General features: G+C 44.0%; 1 protein-coding gene across 32 annotated transcripts in view; it reads right to left on the bottom strand.

Moving 5' to 3' along the window:
- Positions 1-22897, bottom strand: part of sh3bgr (SH3 domain binding glutamate-rich protein) — a 55670-nt gene that overhangs the window by 23196 nt on the left and 9577 nt on the right. For 31 of the 32 annotated variants that reach the window (XM_038801517.1, XM_038801522.1, XM_038801519.1 and 28 more), the window contains exons 2-3: positions 3749-3934; positions 2815-2895 (exon numbers count right to left, since the gene is read on the bottom strand). In XM_038801517.1, the coding sequence (XP_038657445.1) occupies positions 2815-2895; positions 3749-3934 (267 nt within the window). Of the gene's footprint in view, positions 1-2814; positions 2896-3748; positions 3950-22897 lie in introns of all 32 variants that reach the window. The other variant, XM_038801541.1, reaches the window with a different exon arrangement.

Here is a 22897-nt window from a genome sequence, read left to right as displayed (position 1 = left end):
CTGTACATCATTCAGCCATCCCACAGATCAACTTCTAATTTGAATATGACCTGTGAGTAGGATGCTCTCTGGTAGGTAGATACGGAAATCCTTATAACTCTTTTTAAACAAAAATAGATTAAAAGCTTTTAGGCTGGGAGTTTCCATGAGATTATATTATTTTAGTCTAGCACAAAATAGGCCAAACCAGCACAAAGAGGATCACTGAATTTAAAACGCAAATTACACCCAGTGATATTTTGCATTTGTTTTTGTTTTTTTTTTTAATCACCCTAGATGCCAATCCGGACCACAAAACTGGCCATGCCCCCAAATCAAATTAATCACCCGTGCAAGTTCCTGCTAATTACATCGACTTGCATGCTTTAGAGGCCGTCACTTAAAACGAAGTAGTTCTATAAGGCAGAAGGGCATCAACAGTGAGTAAACGGTGAGAAAATTCATAATGCCAAAGTACAAAGGGATCTGGGAGTGCTAGTCGAGGATTCCCTAAAGGTAAACATGCAAGTTGAATCTGTGATTAAGAAAGCGAATGCAATGTTGTCATTTATCTCAAGAGGGTTGGAATATAAAAGCAGCGATGTGCTACTGAGCCTTTATAAGGCTCTGGTTAGGCCCCATTTGGAGTACTGTGTCCAGTTTTGGGCCCCACATCTCAGGAAGGACATACTGGCACTGGAGAGTGTCCAGCGGAGATTCACACGGATGATCCCTGGAATGGCGGGTCTAACATATGATGAACGGCTGAGGATCCTGGGATTGTATTCATTGGAGTTTAGAAGGTTAAGGGGAGATCTAATAGAAACTTACAAGATAATACATGGCTTAGAAAGGGTGGACGCAAAGAAACTGCTTCCATTAGGCAAGGAGACGAGGACCCGTGGGCACAGCCTTAGAATTAGAGGGGGTAAATTCAGAACAGAAATGCGGAGACATTTCTTCAGCCAGAGAGTGGTGGGCCTGTGGAATTCATTGCCGCGGAGTGCAGTGGAGGCCGTGACGCTAAATGGCTTCAAGGCAGAGATAGATAAATTCTTGATGTCGCGAGGAATTAAGGGCTACGGGGAGAATGCTGGTAGGTGGAGTTGAAATGCCCATCAGCCATGATTGAATGGCGGAGTGGACTCGATGGGCCGAATGGCCTTACTTCCACTCCTATGTCTTATGGTAACAGTCATGCTTTAAAAGCTTGTGAGTTTCACTCCAATATACTAAGAAATTGACCACTGTACAACAATAAGACGTCGGGTGGCACAGTAGTTAGCACTGCTACCTCAGCGCCAGGGACCCGGGTGACAATTCTGGCCTTGGATGACTGTGTGGAGTTTGTACATTCTTCTCGTGTCTGCGTGGGTTTCCTCTGGTCACCTCCCACAGTCAAAAGATAAGCAGGTTTGGTGGATTGTCCATGATAAATTGCCCCTTAATGTCCAACGGTTAGGTGGGGTTACGGGACTACGGTGGGGTAGTGGGCCTATGTGGGGTGCTCTTTCGAAGACTTGATGGACCGAATGGCCTCCTTCTGCACTGTGATTCTATGAATATAATTAGCAAATTATTCTTTTTTTAAATTAATAAGTGGGTTACTTTAGGGGTACCAGACACACCAATATTTAAATAGAATTTTCAGCTGTATTATTCAAACTGCACTGTTATCATTTTTAACTATATCAAGAAATATATCAAAAGTCATATTCTAAACTGTTGCCTGATTGTACAGCTTGTCACCCTGATCTCACCACATCCTTAACATGTCTCAACTTGACTTCTCTTGCTCCACAGTAAGTGCTAGACAATGGTCACTTGAAATGGTCACCTACACTTTACTATTAATGGTATCATCATTACTGAGTAAACACCATCATAACTTGGGGACTACCAATAACCAGAACTGAACTCGACCAGTCATATCAACAATGGCTACAAGATAAGGTAGAAATTGGCTATTTTGCTTCCCGACACTGCAAGGTTTAACCACAGTCTGCAAGGCTCAAGTCACGAGTGATGGAATATTCACTATTCAACTGGATGGATGCAGACTCAATAACACCCTCAGGATTTAGCACAATGCAGGATGGAGAAATTAATTTGATTGGTGTCCTTACCATCAAATTCAATATTCACCCCCTCCCTCTATCATTGGCACACTGCCGCTACAACGTCAAGGATACAATGCAGCAACCTTCGAAGCCCACCCTTACCATAAGAATATCAGTTCGGAGAACACCTTCACATCCAAGTTCCCTTTCAGGTAACCATACCAACCAAGTCTGTATATAAATTGCACCTTTCATCATAGTTGGATCAAAATCCTACTTATCAAAATTGGGGAGCAACGATGCATCAAGCAGTAATTCTAATAAAGGCCCAATACCATCAACTAATGATCATCAATAAATGTAGATTTGCAACAGAGCAAGCAAAAAAAGCCAGCCCTGTGCCTGGAGTGAGAACACCAGTTATTGCCCAGAGATGCAAAAAGAAAGATGCTGCAGACTTGACCACGCTAAGTATTAGGCAGAATACTCAAACTAAATTCACAATGGAGCCCTTGGAGCTGGCAGACATTAAAATTTCATCCCACCAGTCTGTTCATTTTTAGCCTAAAGTCTCAGGAGTGCAAGAAGATGTACCAACCCACTATTCTTCCCAATCTACTCAGGAAGGATAGTTTTAATATGTGAAATAAATTTTATTTTACTAAAAAGCTAAACACTCATCTCTAGAGAAAGTAATTTCATGGTATTATTAGGTAGGCAATGGAATTTTGTTTTACAAGGCTCAAATTGTACATAGATGAAATGAAGGGCGTACCTTTGAACCAGGAGGTGGTGCCAGACCAAGAAATGCATATACTCCATGATCTTCCTTTGCATTGAAGAAAGCATCATAGTCCTACAGTGTCAAGAAGATTAGTGACTTAAAAATCTGGAAAGTGTTTGCATTGCATCATCAAGGAGGTTTTTAAATAACAAAGGAAAGTCAATAAAAGATCATTAGACTAAGATCTGATGTACAAATTCTAGGAGGAGTTATAATTGAGAAACCAGAATATCCTCTTGCTCGTCATTTATCAAGATATTAATCTGTTGTTCAATTTTTTTTCTTTAGAATAACATCTAACTTGGTGGATCCAAATTAAAAACTTTTAAGAACATTCAATAACAGCAAATTACATAAAATTCCTATATCTTTGCAAAGTAGGCCTAGACTTAGAGTTCTCAGAGGTGCTCTCCTAGCGTAAGTTTTAATGTTAGGCTTACTACTGGAGGCAGGAAATACGCTTGAAATGGTTCTATTACTCAAGGCTTTGCCTTTTACTCAAAATTGGGCGATGCTAAAAAGACATAACTTGTGTTTCTGGTAACCAAGCAGGTTTCAGTCCTTAAGATTCAATGGCAGTTTTGTATCACTTGGATGTAGTTTCCCAGCAAAATATGTAGCAGTATAATATCACAAATATGCCACACACCAAGTGAGACAGCATGCCATAATTAGAACAATTACGACAATTAGAACAAGAAGCAACCATAACACTCTCATTTGGAGTTAAGGAGTTAAATATACTCAGAGGAATGTGTCATGGCAAATGGCTTGCACACATTACCATTTAGGACTAGGGCAAAAGCACTCAAAGCACCAGCTATCCTGTGACCCAGGGATAATTGTTAGCATATATAAGAGGAATAAATTAAGATTTTTTAGCAGAAGTCAAGAAAATCTTTTTTGTTTTTTTTTTAAAACTTACCCCGCAATACAATTCATCATTGAAGATCTGTGGCGGGAGAGGAATGCCATTTTGTGGGCGCTTTTCTCCTGGAACATTTTCCCGCATCCACTTTCTGTTGCCTTCATTCGCTGCTATGTCCATTTCTTTAAAGTCAATTTTGTTGGCTTCCAAGAAACCCAGAACATCCTGTTGTTTCTTCTTGATCTGTGAACAAGATCACTGTTGAGTTGTGCACATGGAAATAAGTCAAATGAAGCAAATAAATAAAAGCAAAGAAGGAACAGATGACACAGCCCTATTATCATTTCACTTCATAACCTCTGCAAGTACTTCCCTGAGCAGTTTACTGAGAGGCCACTCCTCCAATGGACATTACGATCCAAAAAGCACAACAGCGCCAATATTTCCTCAGGAAACTAAGGAAATTCGGCATGTTGACATTGACTCTTACCAATTTTTGCAGATGCACCATAGAAAGCATCCTATCTGGCTGCATCACAGCTTGGAATGGCCTAAGACCTGAAGAAACTACAGAAAGTCATGAACACAGCCCAGTCCATCACGTAAACCCGCTTCCCATCCATTGGCTTTGTTTATTCTCTCTCCCAGCCTTTTCCATCGGGCAGGAGATACAAAAGTTTGAGAACACGCACTAACAAATTCAAAATCAGCTTCTTCCCCGCTGTTACCAGGCTCCTGAATGACCTTCTGATGGACTGAACTGATCTCTTCACACAACTTCTCTACGGAGTAGTACTACACCCCATATGCTTCACCCGATGTCTGTGTCTATCGTATGTCCTATGTTTTTTCATGTATAGAACAATCTGTCTAGACTGTATGCAGAACAATACTTTTCACTGTACCTCGGTACACATGACAATAAACCAAATCCAATCACAGTTAAGAATTTGTTAAATGCATCACACATATAGATGGTGAATGAGACATCAGTAGATACACATTCCAAATTACCCAAACCACTTGCTCAACCAAAGCAATGATAGTCTGTGTTTACATGTAATCCAAATAACCTATTGTCAAATATCTAGAACTATTTAATGAGCAATGTAGTTGCAGAATGAAAGTTTAAGAGATTAGAGTCTACTGAATTGGAGTTTCTGTAATACCACAGATAACAGTAGCTCTGTTAATGAAGGGTGACATTAGTACAATAGTGAGAGATGACCTTAAGATCAAGATGTAGAATCAGAAAATGCTGGAAAAACTCAGCAGGCCTGGCAGCAAATGTTAGTGGTAGGTCAGAAGATTGGACAGAATTTAAAACCAGCAAAGAATGACTAAAAATATACTCCAATTGCTCCCTCGTTATAAAAGAAAGCAAGCTAGAAATACAAGAGCAGAGCAGATAGCAAGATAGGGGGAAGAAAAAATGAGTGTTGGTCCTCGAGAGGAAGCAAGTCTGGGAAACATATAATGGGAAATAGTAGAAGCATTGAACAGATATTTTGTGTCTGTCTTTACTGTAGAAGACAAAATAATACCCCAGAAATACTTGTGAATCAGAGGTGAAAGGTAGGGGGAAAAACTTAAATAGTTTACAATCACTAGGCAAAGGATACAGAGAAAACTATTGGAATGAAAGGCTGACAAGACCCCAAGGCCTGACAGAATTCATTCTCAGGTCTTAAAAGAGGTGGTGGTGATGGTAGATGCAGTGGCAGTAATTATCCAAAATTCTTTAAATTAAGGTCTAATCCTGTTTATGTTTCTATAAGATCGCCCCCCCTTCTAAACTCTAATGAATATAATCCTAACTAATTTAGTCTCTCCTCATATGACAGTCCTGCCATCCCAGGAATCAGCCTTCGCTGCATTCCCTCCTCAGCAAGAACATCCTTCCTCAGACAAGGACACCAAAACTGCAACAATACTCCAGGTGTGGCCTTACCAATTGCCCTAACATTTGTAGTAAAACATCTCTATTCCTATACTCAAAAACTCAAATCTTCTGGCTACGAAGGTCAACATACCATTTGCCTTCTTTACTGCCTGCTGTACCTGTGTGCTTACTTTCAGCGATTGACACAAGAGGACACCAAGGTCTCGCTGAGTATTCACAATTGAGAGTATCTCTCAATTTACACCCATTCAAATAATAATCTGCCTTCCTATTTTTGCTACCAAAGTTAACCTCACATTTATTCACGTTATACTGCATCTGCCATGCAGATGCCCACTAACTCAGCCTGTCCAAATCTCACTGAAACATCTCTGCATCCTTCTCACAGTTCACCCTCCCACCCAACTTCGTATCATCTGCAAATTCCAAAATGCTACATCGTCCAAATCATTAATATATAATGTGGAACACACTCCCGCTCTCCCTCGCGGGGAGAGTTCAGACGATCAAAATGAACGTACTGCCCAGGTTCCTCTTCCTGTTTAGATCCATTCCGATCTACATCCCCAAGGCCTTTTTCAAAGCGCTGGACAAACTCATCATGGCGTTCGTATGGGGGGGTAAAAATGCTAGGATCCCAAAGAAGGTCTTACAAAAAACAAAAACCAGGGGAGGGTTAGCCCTCCCGAATCTACAATTCTACCACTGGGCAGCAACAGCCGAGCGAGTAAGGGGATGGATCCAGGAGCCAGAAGCTGAGTGGGTGCGTGCGGAGGAGGCCTCCTGCACGGGAACCTCCCTCCGGGCCCTCGCCACGGCAGCACTCCCATCCCCACCCAAAAAACACTCCAGCAGCCCAGTGGTGACAGCCACCCTCCAATCCTGGAACCAAATGCGGCAGCAACTTGGCCTGACCAAAATGTCGAACAGGGCTCCCATCTGCAACAACCATAGGTTCAAACCAGCACTGACCGACGCCACCTTCAAAAGGTGGAGGCAGGACGGGGGGACACTGACAGTCAGGGACCTATACACGGACGACAGGATCGCAACACTGGACGAACTGACAGAGAAATTTCAGCTAGCTGGGGGGGAACGAGCTACGGTACCTGCAGCTCAAAAACTTCCTACGAAAGGAGACAAGGACGTACCCACAACCGCCACGACAGACACTACTGGAAGACCTACTGGACGCAAGTATCCTAGAGAAAGGGAACTGTAGTGACATGTATGACCGACTGGTAGATAGGGACGACACCGTACTGGACGCAACAAGGAGGAAATGGGAGGACGACCTGGGGATGGAGATCGGGTGGGGACTCTGGAGCGAAGCACTGCATAGGGTCAACTCCACCTCCACGTGCGCAAGGCTCAGCCTGACGCAACTAAAAGTGGTACATAGAGCCCACTTAACAAGAACCCGTATGAGTAGGTTCTTCCCGGAGGTGGAAGACAGATGTGAACGGTGCCAAAGAGGCCCGGCCAACCACGCCCACATGTTCTGGTCTTGCCCCAGACTCGTGGAGTACTGGACAGCCTTCTTCGAGGTAATGTCCAAAGTGGTGGGAGTGAGGGTGGAGCCATGCCCGATAGTGGCGGTCTTCGGGGTTTCAGAACAGCCAGATCTATTCCTGGGGAGGAGGGCGGATGCCCTTGCCTTTGCCTCCCTGATCGCCCGCCGCAGAATCCTGTTTGGCTGGCGGTCAGCAGCACCGCCCAGAGCTGCGGACTGGCTGTCCGACCTCTCGGAATCTCTCCAAATGGAGAAAATCAAATTTGCCATCCGAGGGTCGGACGACGGCTTCCACAGAACGTGGGAGCCATTCATGCAACTGTTCCGGGACCTATTTGTGGCCAATGTACAAGAGGAAGAATAGTCGGGGGAAGGTAGCGGGAGGGGGGGGGGGCTACAGGTTCGTTACGGGGGTTCGATGGCTAGCTAAGGCCCAAAACCAAACTAAATAAACATGTTGAGGGGGGGGGGGGGGGGGGGGGGGGGGGGGCGCAGTTACTACTACGAAGATGCTTACCTGTAAATATGTATGTTAATTTTTGCGTGTTTGTTTTTTTGTTTCTTTCTCCTAACAATTTGTAATTTGTTCAATATAAAATATGAAAACTGAATAAAAACATTTATAAAAAAAAAAAAAAAAAATATATAATGTGAACAGTTGGGGTCAGAGCACAGGTCTCTGCAATACCCCACTAGTCATTGCCTGCCAATCGGTAAAAGTCAATTTATCTTGACATTCCCACCATGGTCTTGGCATTTTAGGTTTACTACTCAAGGTAATTCACCCCACCTTCACACATTCTTAAAATAATCATAAAGATCTAACTCGCATTACCTCAAGAAATCATCTTTATACTGCATTGTTCCCGATTCAGCTTCTTCTTAATTGGTTGTTCACGAGAGGCCCTGGAGCTCACACCACCATTGCTTTGTCCTGCCATGGACTCTCCGCGAGCAGCTATATCCAGCAGATTCAGTTGAGAGATCCTGGCCTGTTTGTGACTCTGGCCCTCTCTACCTCATTACAAAATGATCCATTTTCAATTCTTCATTCCTGTTGCTTGGTTGCTGGCAGCTCAAAATGGAGAAATTTCTCTCACGCCCAGAGCACGTGACATCAATGTATGGGCCGTGTGACCTACTACCTGCCGCTTCTGTCCGGCATTTTTAAAAAACCGTCTCGGCCGTTGCGCACCTCTTCCCGTGATCGGGAATGCCGCAAATGATGGCCCCGCAACCCTCCCAACAACCGCCCGTGGCCCCGAGTTTGAAAATGACTGAAATACATTACACAAAAATGCTCCGAACTCCATCACCGAGTCTGCACTAAACTGGGAGGACATGGCCATTAAACCTGGCACTTTATTACACTGGTAGCATGGACCTACTAGATTCAGTAAAGTCACGCAAAAAAAAATCTAATTACATGCTCTTGAAATGAAGCTAGCCCACACATAGTAATGGTAGATTGCTCTATATGCAACACCCAATACATTTTCCCCTACTCATACATTTTCCCTATTATTGAAGTTCCAGGAAAATTCATTTCATTTGCACATCACAACTATGAAAAAATAATCTGTAAATGGAATCCAATTTTAATATGCTGCACAATTCAGCAAAGCATTTAGCAACTTTACCAGCCATATCTGTGTCATAGGAATTCAAGTCAGCTCCTCTCCTTCTCAAAATGCAACACATCCACAGCAGAAAATCTGTTCTGAAACATTGCTGACACCACATCTCTCCCCATAGTGAAACATGAGCTACTGTATGAAGAGATAGGACATTCCAACTCACCAGCTTGAACTTCAAATGGAGTACTTACACATAGCATCTAGGAGGATATTATATCAGCAAAGAATTACTGAAGTATTTTCACCAGCTTCACTGTCAAAACTATCAATACTATACTGGATGTAAGTAATCTATAACAAAGACCCACGCAAATTTGTTTTACAAAAGTATTCTTGCACAAAACACAAATCAATATTAACAAAGGAGCTTCCTGTACTTTGAAAGAAAATATGAAGGGTAATTGATGATTTTTAACTCTGATTGTAAACAGACACTACCTCCCCTGGTCACACAAAGGCTCAGATACTGGGCGAAATTCTCCAACCCCACGCAGGGTCGGAGAATCGGCCGGCGGCGCCGATATTGCCGCTCCTGCCATGTTAAAAATTCTCCCACCCGCCATAAAACGGCGTTCTTCAAATCCCGCCGCCCGCCTCGGAGAACGGCTGGCGCCGGCGGGATGCCATTGTTTTTTTAAGTTTTTTTATTCACCGGCCCGGATGGGCCGAAGTCCTGCCGACGTGGCCATGGGTCACGTCGGCGAAAATCAAAGTAGGTTTATAGCGGCGTCAACCATTGATGATGTTTGACGCCGTTCAGTTACCTACATCGAGTGCCGGGGGGGGGGGGGGGGGGGGTGTAGGGGGGGGTAGTGCCCCTGAGGAATGCCAAACCCTCCCTCTTTTCCCCGCCCCCACACCTGGGGTAAACACAGAACCTAAACCGCACTGTAAATCTGTGCCAGTGCACAGGGGGATCAAATAGCTCTGAACAAAGGGCAGGATGAAGAGAATGTGAGAGAGAGAGGAGAAAGGGGGAGGGAGGAGAAAGGGGGAGGGAGGAGAAAGAGGCCCAGGGGGTGGGGAGGCAGAATTAATCCAAATTCCTGCTTATCTCCTCAGACTCTTCAAAAGGTTGTTTCTCCCCAGGATTAGAAAAGGTGCCTTTATAATTAACAGCGCAGAACCCATCCTGCGCTGTGGATTATAAAGGCAGAACCTAGAAACTTTGCCAGAAGTTTTCCCCTCTCTCTCCGCGCGTTTTTCCTGTTGTTGTGAAACTGACCTGAAATCTCAGAGGCTGAAGCAGAAATAGACAAATCCAGACACATCTCCCACCCCGGGATCCGAGCATTTCCCTCTGCATTCTAACCAGGCAATATTCCTGGGTTTAGGAAGATTGCAATATACTCACCAAAGCCCTGCTCTCAGCCAGAGGACGGACGAGACTCCCTCTCTCTGTCTGTCCCCACAATCTCCCTCTCTCTCTCTCTCTCAAACAAAGACAAGGCAGCTGGGAGGAAGGGGAGCCTTGAGGAAGATCTGCTGATGCCCCCATCCAATGGATGCCCGGGGCCAACGCACCGCCGCCCCCCCCCCCCTGCAAGCCACTGCCCCTTACCCCTACCCCCCTACCCCTAACCCCCCCTACCTCTACCCCCCCCCCCCCCCACCCCCACCCCCGGGCAACGTTGATGATGTCGCCCGACGTCAACCGATGCGCCACTTCCGCAGCGGGTGAAACTAACGCGTACAGCGTCACTCCGCTGCTGGCCCTTTCGGGACGGGAGATTTCGGGCTGATAAGCGGGCCCCGACGCCCGAGTCACCAGCGCCGTTTTTGCCTGCCGGTCAAGGGCATCACGAAGGTCTTCGGTGAATTTCGCCCACTATTTGTATACTACACAAAAAACATTCTAGTGGCATCAATTCTCACAGGGCAGGTCTCAAACCACTGCAAATAAAGAAAGCAAACGTCACCTTGAGTTTTACAAAGCTCCATCAAGAAAACACATCTAAAAATGAGATAATTAACTTTTAATATTATAGACAGGTGCATAAGGTCCAAGAGTCACAGTCATTAGCGTAGTTATCACAAGATGAAAGCAGCTTTGTGGAAGGCCAATGATCTGTGGGATAGCCCATTGGATCCAGATTGTGCATGCCATTGAGCCGTCTTCCCTTGCAGATCGTATCCGCGAACCCCCTACATTGGACAAAGTGATTGCTGTTTTGAACTTCATGGATTCCTTTTTATATATATGTTTTTTTAAATTTAGAGTACCCAATTCATTTTTTCCAATTAAGGGGCAATTTAGTGTGAGCAATCCACCTACCTTGCACATCTTTGGGTTGTGGGGGCGAAACCCACGCAAACCCGGGGAGAATGTGCAAACGCCACACGGACAGGGACCCGGAGCCGGGATTCGAACCTGGGACCTCGGCGCCGTGAGGCAGCAGGGCTAACCCACTGCGTCACCGTGCTGCCCAACTTCATGGATTCCTTGCCTGTCACTGCCATGTGTTTATGACTAGACGCAAGCAAATCTTGCACTTGCCAAGATGCGACAACATGTGCTATATGGTGGACAGCAGTGAAAGCTACCAAGGGAGTTAAAGGTATTCTCCTCAAAATTATCGGAGCGGACTGTGGAAGATGAAATCCTTCAGGGCATGAGGGTTGTTATCCCAGAGAAGGGGCAGGCTATCATGTTGAAAGTCCTTCACAATGGACATCCCGGATTGTCCAAAATTAAGATGCTGGCGAGAAGCTACGTTTGATGGCCGGGTTTGGACACGGATATCTAGACGTTGGTCCTGCAGTGCTCCATCTGTTAAGAGCACCAGAAGCTCCCCGCGCCAGCACATCTACACCCTTGGGAGTGGCCGGGGCTCCCTTGGGTTCAAGTGCACGCCAATTTCGCCGGTCCGTTCTTGGGTTCAATGTTTTTCATCTGCTGGCAATCACTTCTCGGGCTACCATCAAGTGATTGCGCATTTCTTTTTCCACCCACAGCGGTACTCGTGACTGATAACTCTTTCACGTTGTGAAAAGCAACAGGTTTCGCCACATCCGCACTGCCCGATAGCGTCCAGCATTGAGTTGTTTGGCAGGGGGGGGGGAAATGTGCAGATGGTTAAACGAGGGCGCAAGAAACGGACGTCTGGCTCAATGGACACAGACTTGCAAACGGTAATTGGGGTAGCTCCTGCTAAGATATTAATGGGTCATGGGTTGCTTGAACGGGGTCCTCGGCGCTGTGTGGTAGCAGTGCTAACCAGTATGCCACCCTAGGGACGAGGTATCTCAATTAGCCAATGTGTAAAAGCTCAGCCAGTAAGGCATCGACTACAACAGGAACCCGATAGTGATCTACCAGATGGTGTACATATCGTTTGTGTAAATAAAATTTAGTTTCTTATTTTACTCGATGTGGACTCCGCATGTCCTTATTGAAGTACCATACTTAAAAATGTAGGCAAAATGATGGTTTTAGTAATAGAAAAATTATTTCCTGAACTTCTAGTATCAATGTATTTTACAAATTCCAAACGAGATGATGCCATTCTAATCCTCGAGGTTACTTGAACAAGAGACCTGATAGTAAAGCAGGTCATTAAACACCAAAGGAGGAGGGAACAGCATTGTTGGGGATCACAGGACTATGTAGACTAAAATTATTTTTACCTTGTATGGTTTGGTAGATAATAGAAAAACGAGCCAGTTCAAACCGACAGGAAGCCACAATCTCAGGAAGTGGCTATAGCAAGGCCAGAAAATAGAACACATACTTGCAAATGACAAACCAATATTTTATTTACACACCCATCTGCCTTGTTTCATGCTGAAAAGTTTCTGTTACACAAAAAAGGCTGTATTTCATTGGGGTTTTCATTTAAGAGCCATAAAATGTTTCTACTGCTTTATAAAATCACTATACCCTTCATGTCGGGCACAACTTCCAAATTCCATGTCTGAAGTACATTAAAAACTTTAAAATGAGTAGCAGCAACATCTGGCAGACTGAAATTCATACAGCATCTCCAAAGCCAAAACGCAATGGACGTTTTTACCTTGCCACCACAGGGAGTGGTTGAAGTGAATAGTTTGAACGCCTCTAAAAGGGGGGCTAGACAAACATTAGAGGGAAAATGGAGTGCTTGTCCAGTGTGTGGTTTAAGGGCCGGATGTGGCCCACAAAGCCACCCCCCCCCCCCCCCCCCCCCCCTCCTCGCCCCAGTGTGGCCCCCAGAAGCAGTTTTCAAAATGCTAGTTAGAGAGTGGACTATTCTGAAAGAAACTCTCTCCCCATTCACAGGCTGTTCCTCTCCCTCGTTGTTGTGGAGCTGGGATGGAGAGGAAGACAGGGCAGAGCAGGGAGAGGAGGAGAGGGCTGGGCAGGAGAGGAGAAGCAGTGGGGGATGGAGAAAGAGTGAGAGTCTGGCTGTTGGGCTGGGCAGGAAGATGCTGCCAAGCCAGAAGAGGCTGGAAGTGGTAGTGTGTGTGTGAAAAGACTCTTCCTGGGGATGTGGCTAGATGTGCGAGTGTGTCAGCGAGTACCATTGCAAACAAAAGAGTACACGGCAGGGCATGAAAGGGGGTGTGGGGGGGGGGAAGCAAGAGCGACACAGGCCAATGAAGTGTCCTTGTGCCTGGTTCAGTTACAGGATTCCGTTTCACCCTCATTCCCACTCGCCAACACAATATCACACTCCAGTGGGTGAGGGCGAGTGAACCACATTAACAGACTTTGTCCCCATCATTCTCCAATGGTGACCGTTATTAATTATAATTTTTTAATTATCAATTTATTGCTTTGAGATTGTTTTTATTTTGTTAGCAAGTGGTTTCTTTTCTTCTGACCGCATGCCGCAAATTTATTTTGAAATTCATGTTTAACGCAGTGCCAAAACCTTATCTTTCTGAAATTTGCTCCTCGGCCCCTTGAGCAACAAAACATGGAAGTGAAAATGTTGAACAAGAGGGCGGCACGGTGGCGCAGTGGTTAGCATTGCTGCCTCATGGCGCCGAGGATCCGGGTTCGAATCTCAGTCCCGGGTTACTGTCCGTGTGGAGTTTGCACATTCTCCCCTTGTCTGCCTGGGTCTCACCCCCACAACCCAAAGGTGTGCAGGGTAGGTGGATTGGCCACCCTAAATTGCCCCTTAATTGGCAAAATAATGAATTGGGTACTCAAATTAATTTAAAAAAAACAAAAAGGGCGAGGCTGAAAGATTTAGAGGAGGAAAGATGGGAGAACTGGTGCAATAATGCAGCCAGGGATTGAATGGGCCGAATGGCCCATTTCACTGCCATCTACCCTATATAAATTTATTCCACAGCAAGATGACCACAAAGTACTCCAGTAATGAACATTAACACTGCAAGAGTAGATTGGAGGACAGGATGTACTGTCAGGTGAATGTACCTTCAAGAAATGGGTGTTTATCAAACAGCTGCAGTGATGTCAGTGTGTGGGTGGAGCTGGGCTGTCTGTCTGTCTTTCACTTTTGTTTTGAGCTGGGAGCTGCAGTGTGTTTTTAGTTTTGTTTTCAGAGCTGCATCCACAGCAAGATGTTATGATCTCTCTCTGCAATCAAAAGAATGTCTTCAGCTCATTGATGATTTCAAAGTAATACTTGTTTCTGTAGAGAATTTAAACCTGCTGTTGTTATTTAAAGAGGGTCTAACTTATGGATGATGTTTGGGAAGTTATTAAGTTTTGTAAGAACATACGAACTAGGAGCAGGAGTAGGCCATCTGGCTCCGCCATTCAATGAGATCATGGCTGATCTTTTGTGGACTCAGCTCCACTTTCCGGCCCAAACACCATAACCCTTAATCACTTTATTCTTCAAAAAGCTATCTATCTCTATCTTAAAAACATTTAATGAAGGAGCCTTAATTGCTTCACTGGGCAAGGAATTCCATAATTCACAACCCTTTGGGTGAAGAAGTTCCTCCTAAACTCAGTCCTAAATCTACTTCCCTTTATTTTGAGGCTATGCCGCCTAGCTCTGCTTTCACCCGCCAGTGGAAACAACCTGCCCGCATCTATCCTATCTATTCCCTTCATAATTTTATATGTTTCAATAAGATCTCCCCTCATCCTTCTAAATTCCAACAAGTACAGACCTAGTCTACTTAACCTCTCCTCGTAATCCAGCCCCTTCAGCTATGGGATTAACCTAGTGAATCTCCTCTGCACACCCTCCAGCGCCAGTACGTCCTTTCTCAGGTAAGGAGACCAAAACCAAACACAATACTCCAGGTGTGGCCTCACTAACACCTTATACAATTGCAACATAACCTCCCTAGTCTTAAACTCAATCCCTCTAGCAATGAAGAACAAAATTCCATTTGCCTTCTTAATCACCTGTTGCATCTGTAAACCAATTTTTTACGACTCATGTACGAGCACACCCAGGTCTCTCTGCACAGCAGTATGTTTTAATATTTTATCATTTAAATAAAAATCCCTTTTGCTGTTATTCCTACCAAAATGGATAACCTCACATTTGTCAACATTGTATTCCATCTGCCAGACCCTAGCCCATTCACTTAACCTATCCAAATCCCTCTGCAGACTTCCAGTATCCTCTGCACTTTTTGCTTTACCACTCATCTTAGTGTCATCTGCAATCTTGGACACATTGCACTTGGTCCCCAACTCCAAATCATCTATGTAAATTGTGAACAATTATGGGCCCAACACTGATCCCTGAGGGACACCACCAGCTACTGATTGCCAACCAGAGAAACACCCATTAATCCCCACTCTTTGCTTTCTATTAATCAACCAATCCTCTATCCATGCTACTACTTTACCCTTAATGCCATGCATCTTTATTTTATGCAGCAACCTTTTGTGTGGCACCTTGTCAAAGGCTTTCTGGAAATCCAGATATACCACATCCATTGGCTCCCCACTATCTACCGCACTGGTAATGTCCTCAAAAGATTCCACTAAATTAGTTAGGCACGACCTGCCCTGTATGAACCCACACTGCATCTGCCCAATGGGACAATTTCCCTCCAGATGCCTCGCTATTTCTTCCTTGATGATATCTATAGAGTACTGTATCTTTTGGGGGGTTGTCAGGGTTGGTAGTTGATAAATTATTACTGTGTAATTATAGAATGTTAACTGGATTCATAGAATAAACATTGTTTTTGTTTTAAAATACTTTCAGATCTCTGTTGCATCACACCTGTAAAGTGGGCCCTTGTGCGCCCCATAACCAAAATCTATTCAATGTTGTGGGTCATGTGAACTCCACGATATACTTTGGGGTTCTCTAACCTGGCCCGTAATAGTACGATGTTCGGAAGCTTCAACCAGTATGATGTTTCACTACCTCAAAAATCACTACAAATACTGCCACAATAATAAAAAGAAAAAGACTGCTGGAAATATGAAACAAAAACAGACAAATGCAGGAAAAAACTCAGCAGGTCTGGCAGCACCTGTGGAGAGAAAAAAATAGAGTTAATGTTTCATGGCCGTATGGCCCTTCTTCAGAGCCGGTTTAGCTCACGTGGCTAGACAGCAGAGCGAGGCCAGCAGCGCGGGTTCAATCCCCATACAGGCGGAGGTTATTCATGAAGGCCCCACCTTCTCAACCTTGCCCTTAGCCTGAGGGATAATGATTCCCAGGTTAAATCACCACCAGTTAGCTCTCCTACTCAAAGAAGAAAGCAGCCTATGGTCATCATCTGGGACTGTGGCAACTTTGCCTTTACTTCAGAGCTACAAGGAGGTGTGGTGGATTATGTACTGTATAAAAGAGGGGTGGGGCAGCTGGAGCAGACTAGAAAGTCAATGATTGGTGGGAGCCAGGAGAGATCGCAACAAAGGTTTGTCAGTCACAGGACAGAGGAAACATAAATGGCAGAAGGCGCCAGTAGTTGATAATGATGATAATAATAATAATAAATAATAATAAGTAGGCTTCAATGAAGTTACTGTAAAATGCCCCTAGTCGCCATATTCCGGCACCTGTTCGGGGAGGCCGGTACGGGAATTGAACCTGCGCTGCTGGCATTGTTCTGCATTACAAGCCAGCTATTTAGCCCACTGTGCTAAACCAATATATACAAACGTGTTAATGGGAGAATAAAGGTCAATGTTCAGTGAAAGCAAAACTAAAGAGCAAGTGACAGACGGCCTGGTGTTTGGGGGTGGGAGGAGGTTTGTATTGGGGCAAACTTCTTTTGGATATTTAAAAAGAGGAGAAAGGTCACACTCTAGGTTGTTGCACTCAATGTTCGAGTCCCGAGGGCTGTAAATATTCCTAATCAGAACTAGTTGGTGCTGCTTCTCCAGTCTCCATTGGCTTTATTGGACGCAGCGTTGAAATTGCAAGCAACAGGAAAGTTGGTGTCATGCCTGCGGAATGAGCGGAGGTGTTCCACACAGTACTTACCCAGTCTGCGTTTAGTCTCCCAACATAGAGACAGCCACATTGGGAGCAGTGAATACAGTCGACCAAATTGAAGGAAGTGCAAGTGAAATATTGCTGTCCCTGAAAGGAGTGTTTGGGGCCTTGGATAGAGAGGAGGTAAAGGGGCAGATGTTGAACCTCTGCAAGGGAAGGGGATAAGGAGTTGACCAGGGTGTCACAGAGGGAGCCCTTCAGAATGCTGATGAGAGGGTGGGCGGCATAATGTATTTTGTGATGGCATCATGCTGGAATTTGTGGAAATACTGGAGGATGATCCTTTGAATATGGAGGTCGGTGGGTTGGAAAGTGAGGACAATGGGACATTGTCATGGTTCTGGGAGGAAAGGGGTGAAGGTGGAGATGAAGGTGACTGTGTCAAAGCTGGTTGAATGCATGTCATCCATGTAAAGGGGGGGGGCTTGGTTAAGGTAAAAGCGAACATGTCAGAAGTGCCATTTTCGAAGGTAGCATCATTAAAACAGACCCAATAGTGGTAGAGAAACTGGGAGAATAGGATGCAGTCCCTACAGGAAATGGGGCATGAGGAGCTTTGTGGGAGTCGGTGGGCTTGTAATGAATATTGGTGGTCAGTTTATCACCGGAAATGGAGACAGAGGTCAAGGAAGGGAAGTGAAGTCAAGTGTCAGAGATGGACCATGTGGTGAGAAAGGGGTGGACATTGGAACAAAAATCAATATGTTTTCCAGATCCAGAGGGCAGCATGCAATGGCTCTGATACAATCATCACTGTACCAGGAAGAGAATGTGAGAGCAAGCCCAATTAGGACTGGTAAAACACCGACACACCTGACACTGCCAAAACTGGCCTGAAGAGGAGATCAGGAGGTCATTAATTGTCCCCAGTTGAAACAATAAATTGTGTAAATTGTTGGCCGGATTTTCTACGTTACAGTAGTAACTACAGTCCTAAAGTACTTAGGCTGTTGAGTTCATTAAAGGTGCTATACAAATGCATGTCTATCTTTATGTGATGGAGTTCAAATTGAATCTACAGTCTCCAGATTGAAGATTAGAATGAAACTGAACCCAATTGGCAACTTGCCACTCGGTTCTTTGGGAATTAGGAATCTGCAAGTGGATTCATAAAGCCATCAGATTTCTGAATTGCTCGGTATTGGCCATTGCTATATACAAACAAAAAGCAGCTAAAGATCAATCTTTCTGCCCTGATAGCATTGTTTGCATTTGAATGGCTGGCCTTCTCTTTTGGTAGTTAAGGTTACAATGCTCCCTGGAGCATTTTAACATTTGCATGCTATTCCCAGGATATGTCAACATTGGGGTGATGTAATCATTTGGTGATCAGGTGCCAAAATACAACTGAACTAATAGTATGGAGGGAGAAGCTCAGCAATATATACTTGCAAAGCAACATTGGAAGAATTTACATGACCGTTATTGTAGAATGAAGCTTTCTGGCGGAACCAGAAAGATCAGTTGGACCATCACGTTGGTGTCTTTTTCCACAAGCCTCATCTTCCAATCAGAGTCTCCTGCTTATTTTTCCTCCTCAAAGTATGTGGATCCATGACTTAGTGATGGATTAACAAAACCTATTCCTCCAGGAGATGCAAGAGTGGCATATGGATTTCTATGCTAGACAGTCAGGCCTATCATGTTCGTTCAGACCAGCCTCCATCAGTTTCTAGTTCAGCTGAAACTGTTAAATTGGAGTAGGAAGTGGAGTCAGGAGCACAGTGAGTGATAATACTAGGTATCTTGGCTTGTGTATTGTCGGAAATACCTTGAACTTCTCTTGCTAATAGGCAGGGCTCCTTAATGACAATTCCGCTTGTATGAATAGACGGAGGTAGAATCAGTGCAGCCAGGTTCTGATTTCTCCCACCAATACCAATATCAACAGAGGCAGGGTAAAGCAGTGCTGCATCCACCTCCATACTTTGCCCCAGAAATGCACAGCGATACTATACTTGAAATCCAGGAAAATGCTTGAGCACTTCACCAGGTACTGCAACAGTTTGACTTCCTATTGTGGCATGTTGCAGCCCACAAAATGAAGCCGCAATACTTGACTAAGACATTTGAATAGAATTTAGGAACAGCTTCTTCTCCAACGCTATTAGACTCCTTAACGGCTCTCCCTCGGACTGATCTGTTCCCTGTAAGGAAATTATTCACGACGCCCTATGCTGCTCTTGTTCATGTATTTGCTTTGTTTGGCCCCTCCCCACTGTAACTGATCACTGTTTGTTGATGTACCATTTGTCAATGTACTCTGTCGATTTTTTTTTGTCTATTATGTCCAAAGATGTGCGGGTTAGGTGGATTGGCCATGCTAAATTGCCCGTAGTGTCCTAATTAAAGTAAGGTTAAGGGGGGGGGTTGTTGGGTTACGGGTATAGGGTGGATGCGTGAGTTTGGGTAGGGTGATCATGGCTCGGCGCAACATTGAGGGCCGAAGGGCCTGTTCTGTGCTGTACTGTTCTATGTTCTATGTCTATGTATGTACTGTGTGCGTTCCCTTGGCCTCTGAAAAATACTTCAGTACATGCTATTCAGCCCAATTGGCTTGTGCCATGTTCCACCCAACTTCCTGTTTCCATATCTGCGGTTCCTTCTACTCCTTTCTCCCTCATCTACTTGTCTAGTATTCCCTTTAAAGATCTCTCTTTTATTTTGCCTCAAACATTCCATATGTTATTAAATTCCACATTCTAAATCACTCAAAGTCAATACGTTAAGTCAAGGGGCTGGTTTAGCTCACTCAGCTAAATCGCTGGCTTACCAAGCAGGCCAGCAGCACAGTTCGATTCCCGTACCAGCCTCCCCGGACAGGCGCCGGAATGTGGCGACTAGGGGCTTTTCACAGTAACTTCATTGAAGCCTATTCGTGACAATAAGCAATTTTCATTTCATTTTCATTATTTGCAATTGGGAGAGAGCTGAAATGTACTTCGAGTTTCTGAACATAATAATTTGAAATATTCAAGGAATTGGTCAAAGTTTGCAAATCTTTTTGTTTCTAAGGGGCCATGGTTGGACTGCAGTGGTTCAAGAAGACAGCTCGCCACCACCTTCTCAAGGACAATTAGGGGTGGGCAATAAATTCTGGCCTAGCCGTTCATGCCCACATCCCATGAATGAATAAACATTTTTTTTTAATGTTGTGACAAAAAGACTACACAAAATTTATCTTTCTTTATTTGTTCCCAGTTGAAGATGGACTTCACCCCATGCATCCAATTACCTGTTTCCATGGAGATGGAGGACAGTGAATGCCTGAAGTTCCAGCAATCAATGTTGAGATCAAAGAGTGCAATGTCCTCAAGGGAAAAGTGAGCTATTGTTCCTCTGTGCCTTCAGCTCAGATGGAATATTGTAGGAAGTTAAAATACAGAAAGGTTGTGTCATAATAAGAGGCAAAGGCAGATTTTAGGTGCAGCCTTTGTGCCAGAGCATTGTTGGCCTGCCTTTTCCCTTTCTGAATGCTGAAAAAAAACTTGTTCTATACTTTTCAGCATCATCCGTTGTGTGGTAACTATATTTGCATTATGATTAAAAAATAAAGCTCCCACTTAAAATTGCAACTGGAACAATTTTGCAACAAGTGAAGCATTAATTTCTTACCAGATTGGTGGTAAGTTCAGCAGTCAGGATGTTCTGTCCAAATCAAAGCACAGAGAACAATAGCAATGTAGAATGGAGGAGACGAGAAATTCCTAATTTATATGTCTGCCATTGTCGACTGTTTTGACTGCTGCAAAAGATTCTCTATTTGTAAGGAATGTTTACACTGATACTATTCCCCTCAACTGTTAACCACTAATACTCTCAACTATTAACCACTAATACTAGATACCTCCTTTCATAAATCGGTTGAATATATCTAACATCTTTAATGTTTCTGTAAAAGTAGCAAGTTCTGATGACACCATTTATCACAGAACAGTTAAACATATGAAGAGAGCCTGCTCTTGGTTATGGAGTCTGTGGTAAGTGAATTGGTATCAGGTTAATAAACCTTTTAGTACTTCAACCCGCTTACAAAATCAGACTTGAGAACTAATGTCACGCCATATTGTTCTGCTATTAAATCAGTATAAACAAAGTTGGAAGGCAAAACAATTAAGTTTAAAATATGAAAATGGAATGGTTCCAGGCAATTAAACTGTGATTGCAGCAACTGCCAAGAAATCTATTTCTGTTCCTCCAACTAATTGGCCGCATGAGTAATACTGACAGACACTCTCCAAGTATCACTAGCTCGACCATATTCACTAGAGCAACAAGTTGTGTGAGATGATTTGGATTGGAAACATACAGAAATTTTGTTGCCATGCATCGCAATAGCAATGCAACTCTTCACATTCAACAGAACCTACCATATTTCTTTTGCCATATTTTTCAGTACGTTAATCCCCCGTTTTACTTTGGCTACTGGTTGTCAATGTTCTGACATGCTGGACACTATGGTGTTGCACCATTTATTTTACTGCAAAAATCTCCCAAAACTGTCATTTTTAAGAATTCATTCATGGGATGCGGACGCTGACATTTATTGCCCATGCTCGGCCATTTGAGACAGCATTTAAAAGTTCTGGATCTGGAACCAGACCTGGTATGGATGGCAGATCCCTAAAGGACATTAGAGATCCAGATAGGTTTTTACAACCATGGATAATTACAATAGACTTTGAATTCCAAATTGTTATGGAATTCAAATTACACCATCTGCTATGTGGATTCAAACCCAGGTCCCCAGCTCTCTGGATTACTACTCCAGTGACAATACGACAACGTCTCTGCCTCCTTGCTAAATAATTAGAGCTTGGATTTTGCATAAAAATGAAATGCATCCTTAAGTTTCACAAGGACAATTTTCACTTAAATAAGATGTAGCACCTTTTCACATTTCACAATGTTTCAGCAATGATGAACTTTCTGAAAATCAGTAGCCATCATGTAGACAAAAATAGCAGCAATTTTGCTGAGGGAGATAAAGAATCAGTACATTTTATTGGTGCTATTGTGTCGAAATATCTTGGTCATCTTCACAGTCGTCAAATCTAAACGCATTAGAATGTGACTAAAATTAACACAATGGATGCCACTTCCAAAATTGCCACTCATGTTAACCTAGAGATTATTTACTAAGGTTCTACTGCTTGACCGCATAACTTTTCAATTCGAAAGCAAGACTGCTACCAATAAACAATCAAGATCTGAGAAATGGCTATTTAGTCCATTTTGTTTTTACATCATTATTCAATGAGTGGCATGTTGGCACAGTGGTCAACACTGCCGCTTCACAGCGCCAGGGACCCAGGTTCAATTCCAACCTTGGGTGACTGTGTGGAGTTTGCACGTTCTCCCTGCTTGGGTTTCCTTTGTGTGCTCCAGTTTCTTCCCACAGTCCAAGGTTGTGCTGGTTAGCTGGATTGCCTCTTAGTGACCAACGGTTAGGTGTGGTTATGGGTTACAGGGATAGGGCGGGGGAATGGGCCTTGGTACATAGAACATAGAACAGTACAGCACAGAACAGGCCCTTCAGCCCTCGTTGTGCCGAGCATTGTCCGAAACCAAGATCAAGCTATCTCACTCTCTGTCATTCTGGTGTGCTCCATGTGCCTATCCAATAACCGCTTGAAAGTTCTTAATGTGTCCGACTCCACTATAACAGCAGGCAGTCCATTCCACACCCTAACCACTCTCTGAGTAAAGAACCTACCTCGGACATCCCTCCAATATCTCCCACCCTGAACCTTATAGTTATGTCCCCTTGTAACA

The sequence above is a fragment of the Scyliorhinus canicula genome, chromosome 7, assembly GCF_902713615.1.
Source record: "Scyliorhinus canicula chromosome 7, sScyCan1.1, whole genome shotgun sequence".
In the NCBI taxonomy this organism is placed as follows: domain Eukaryota; kingdom Metazoa; phylum Chordata; class Chondrichthyes; order Carcharhiniformes; family Scyliorhinidae; genus Scyliorhinus; species Scyliorhinus canicula.
This window is presented reverse-complemented; position numbering and strand designations above follow the sequence as displayed.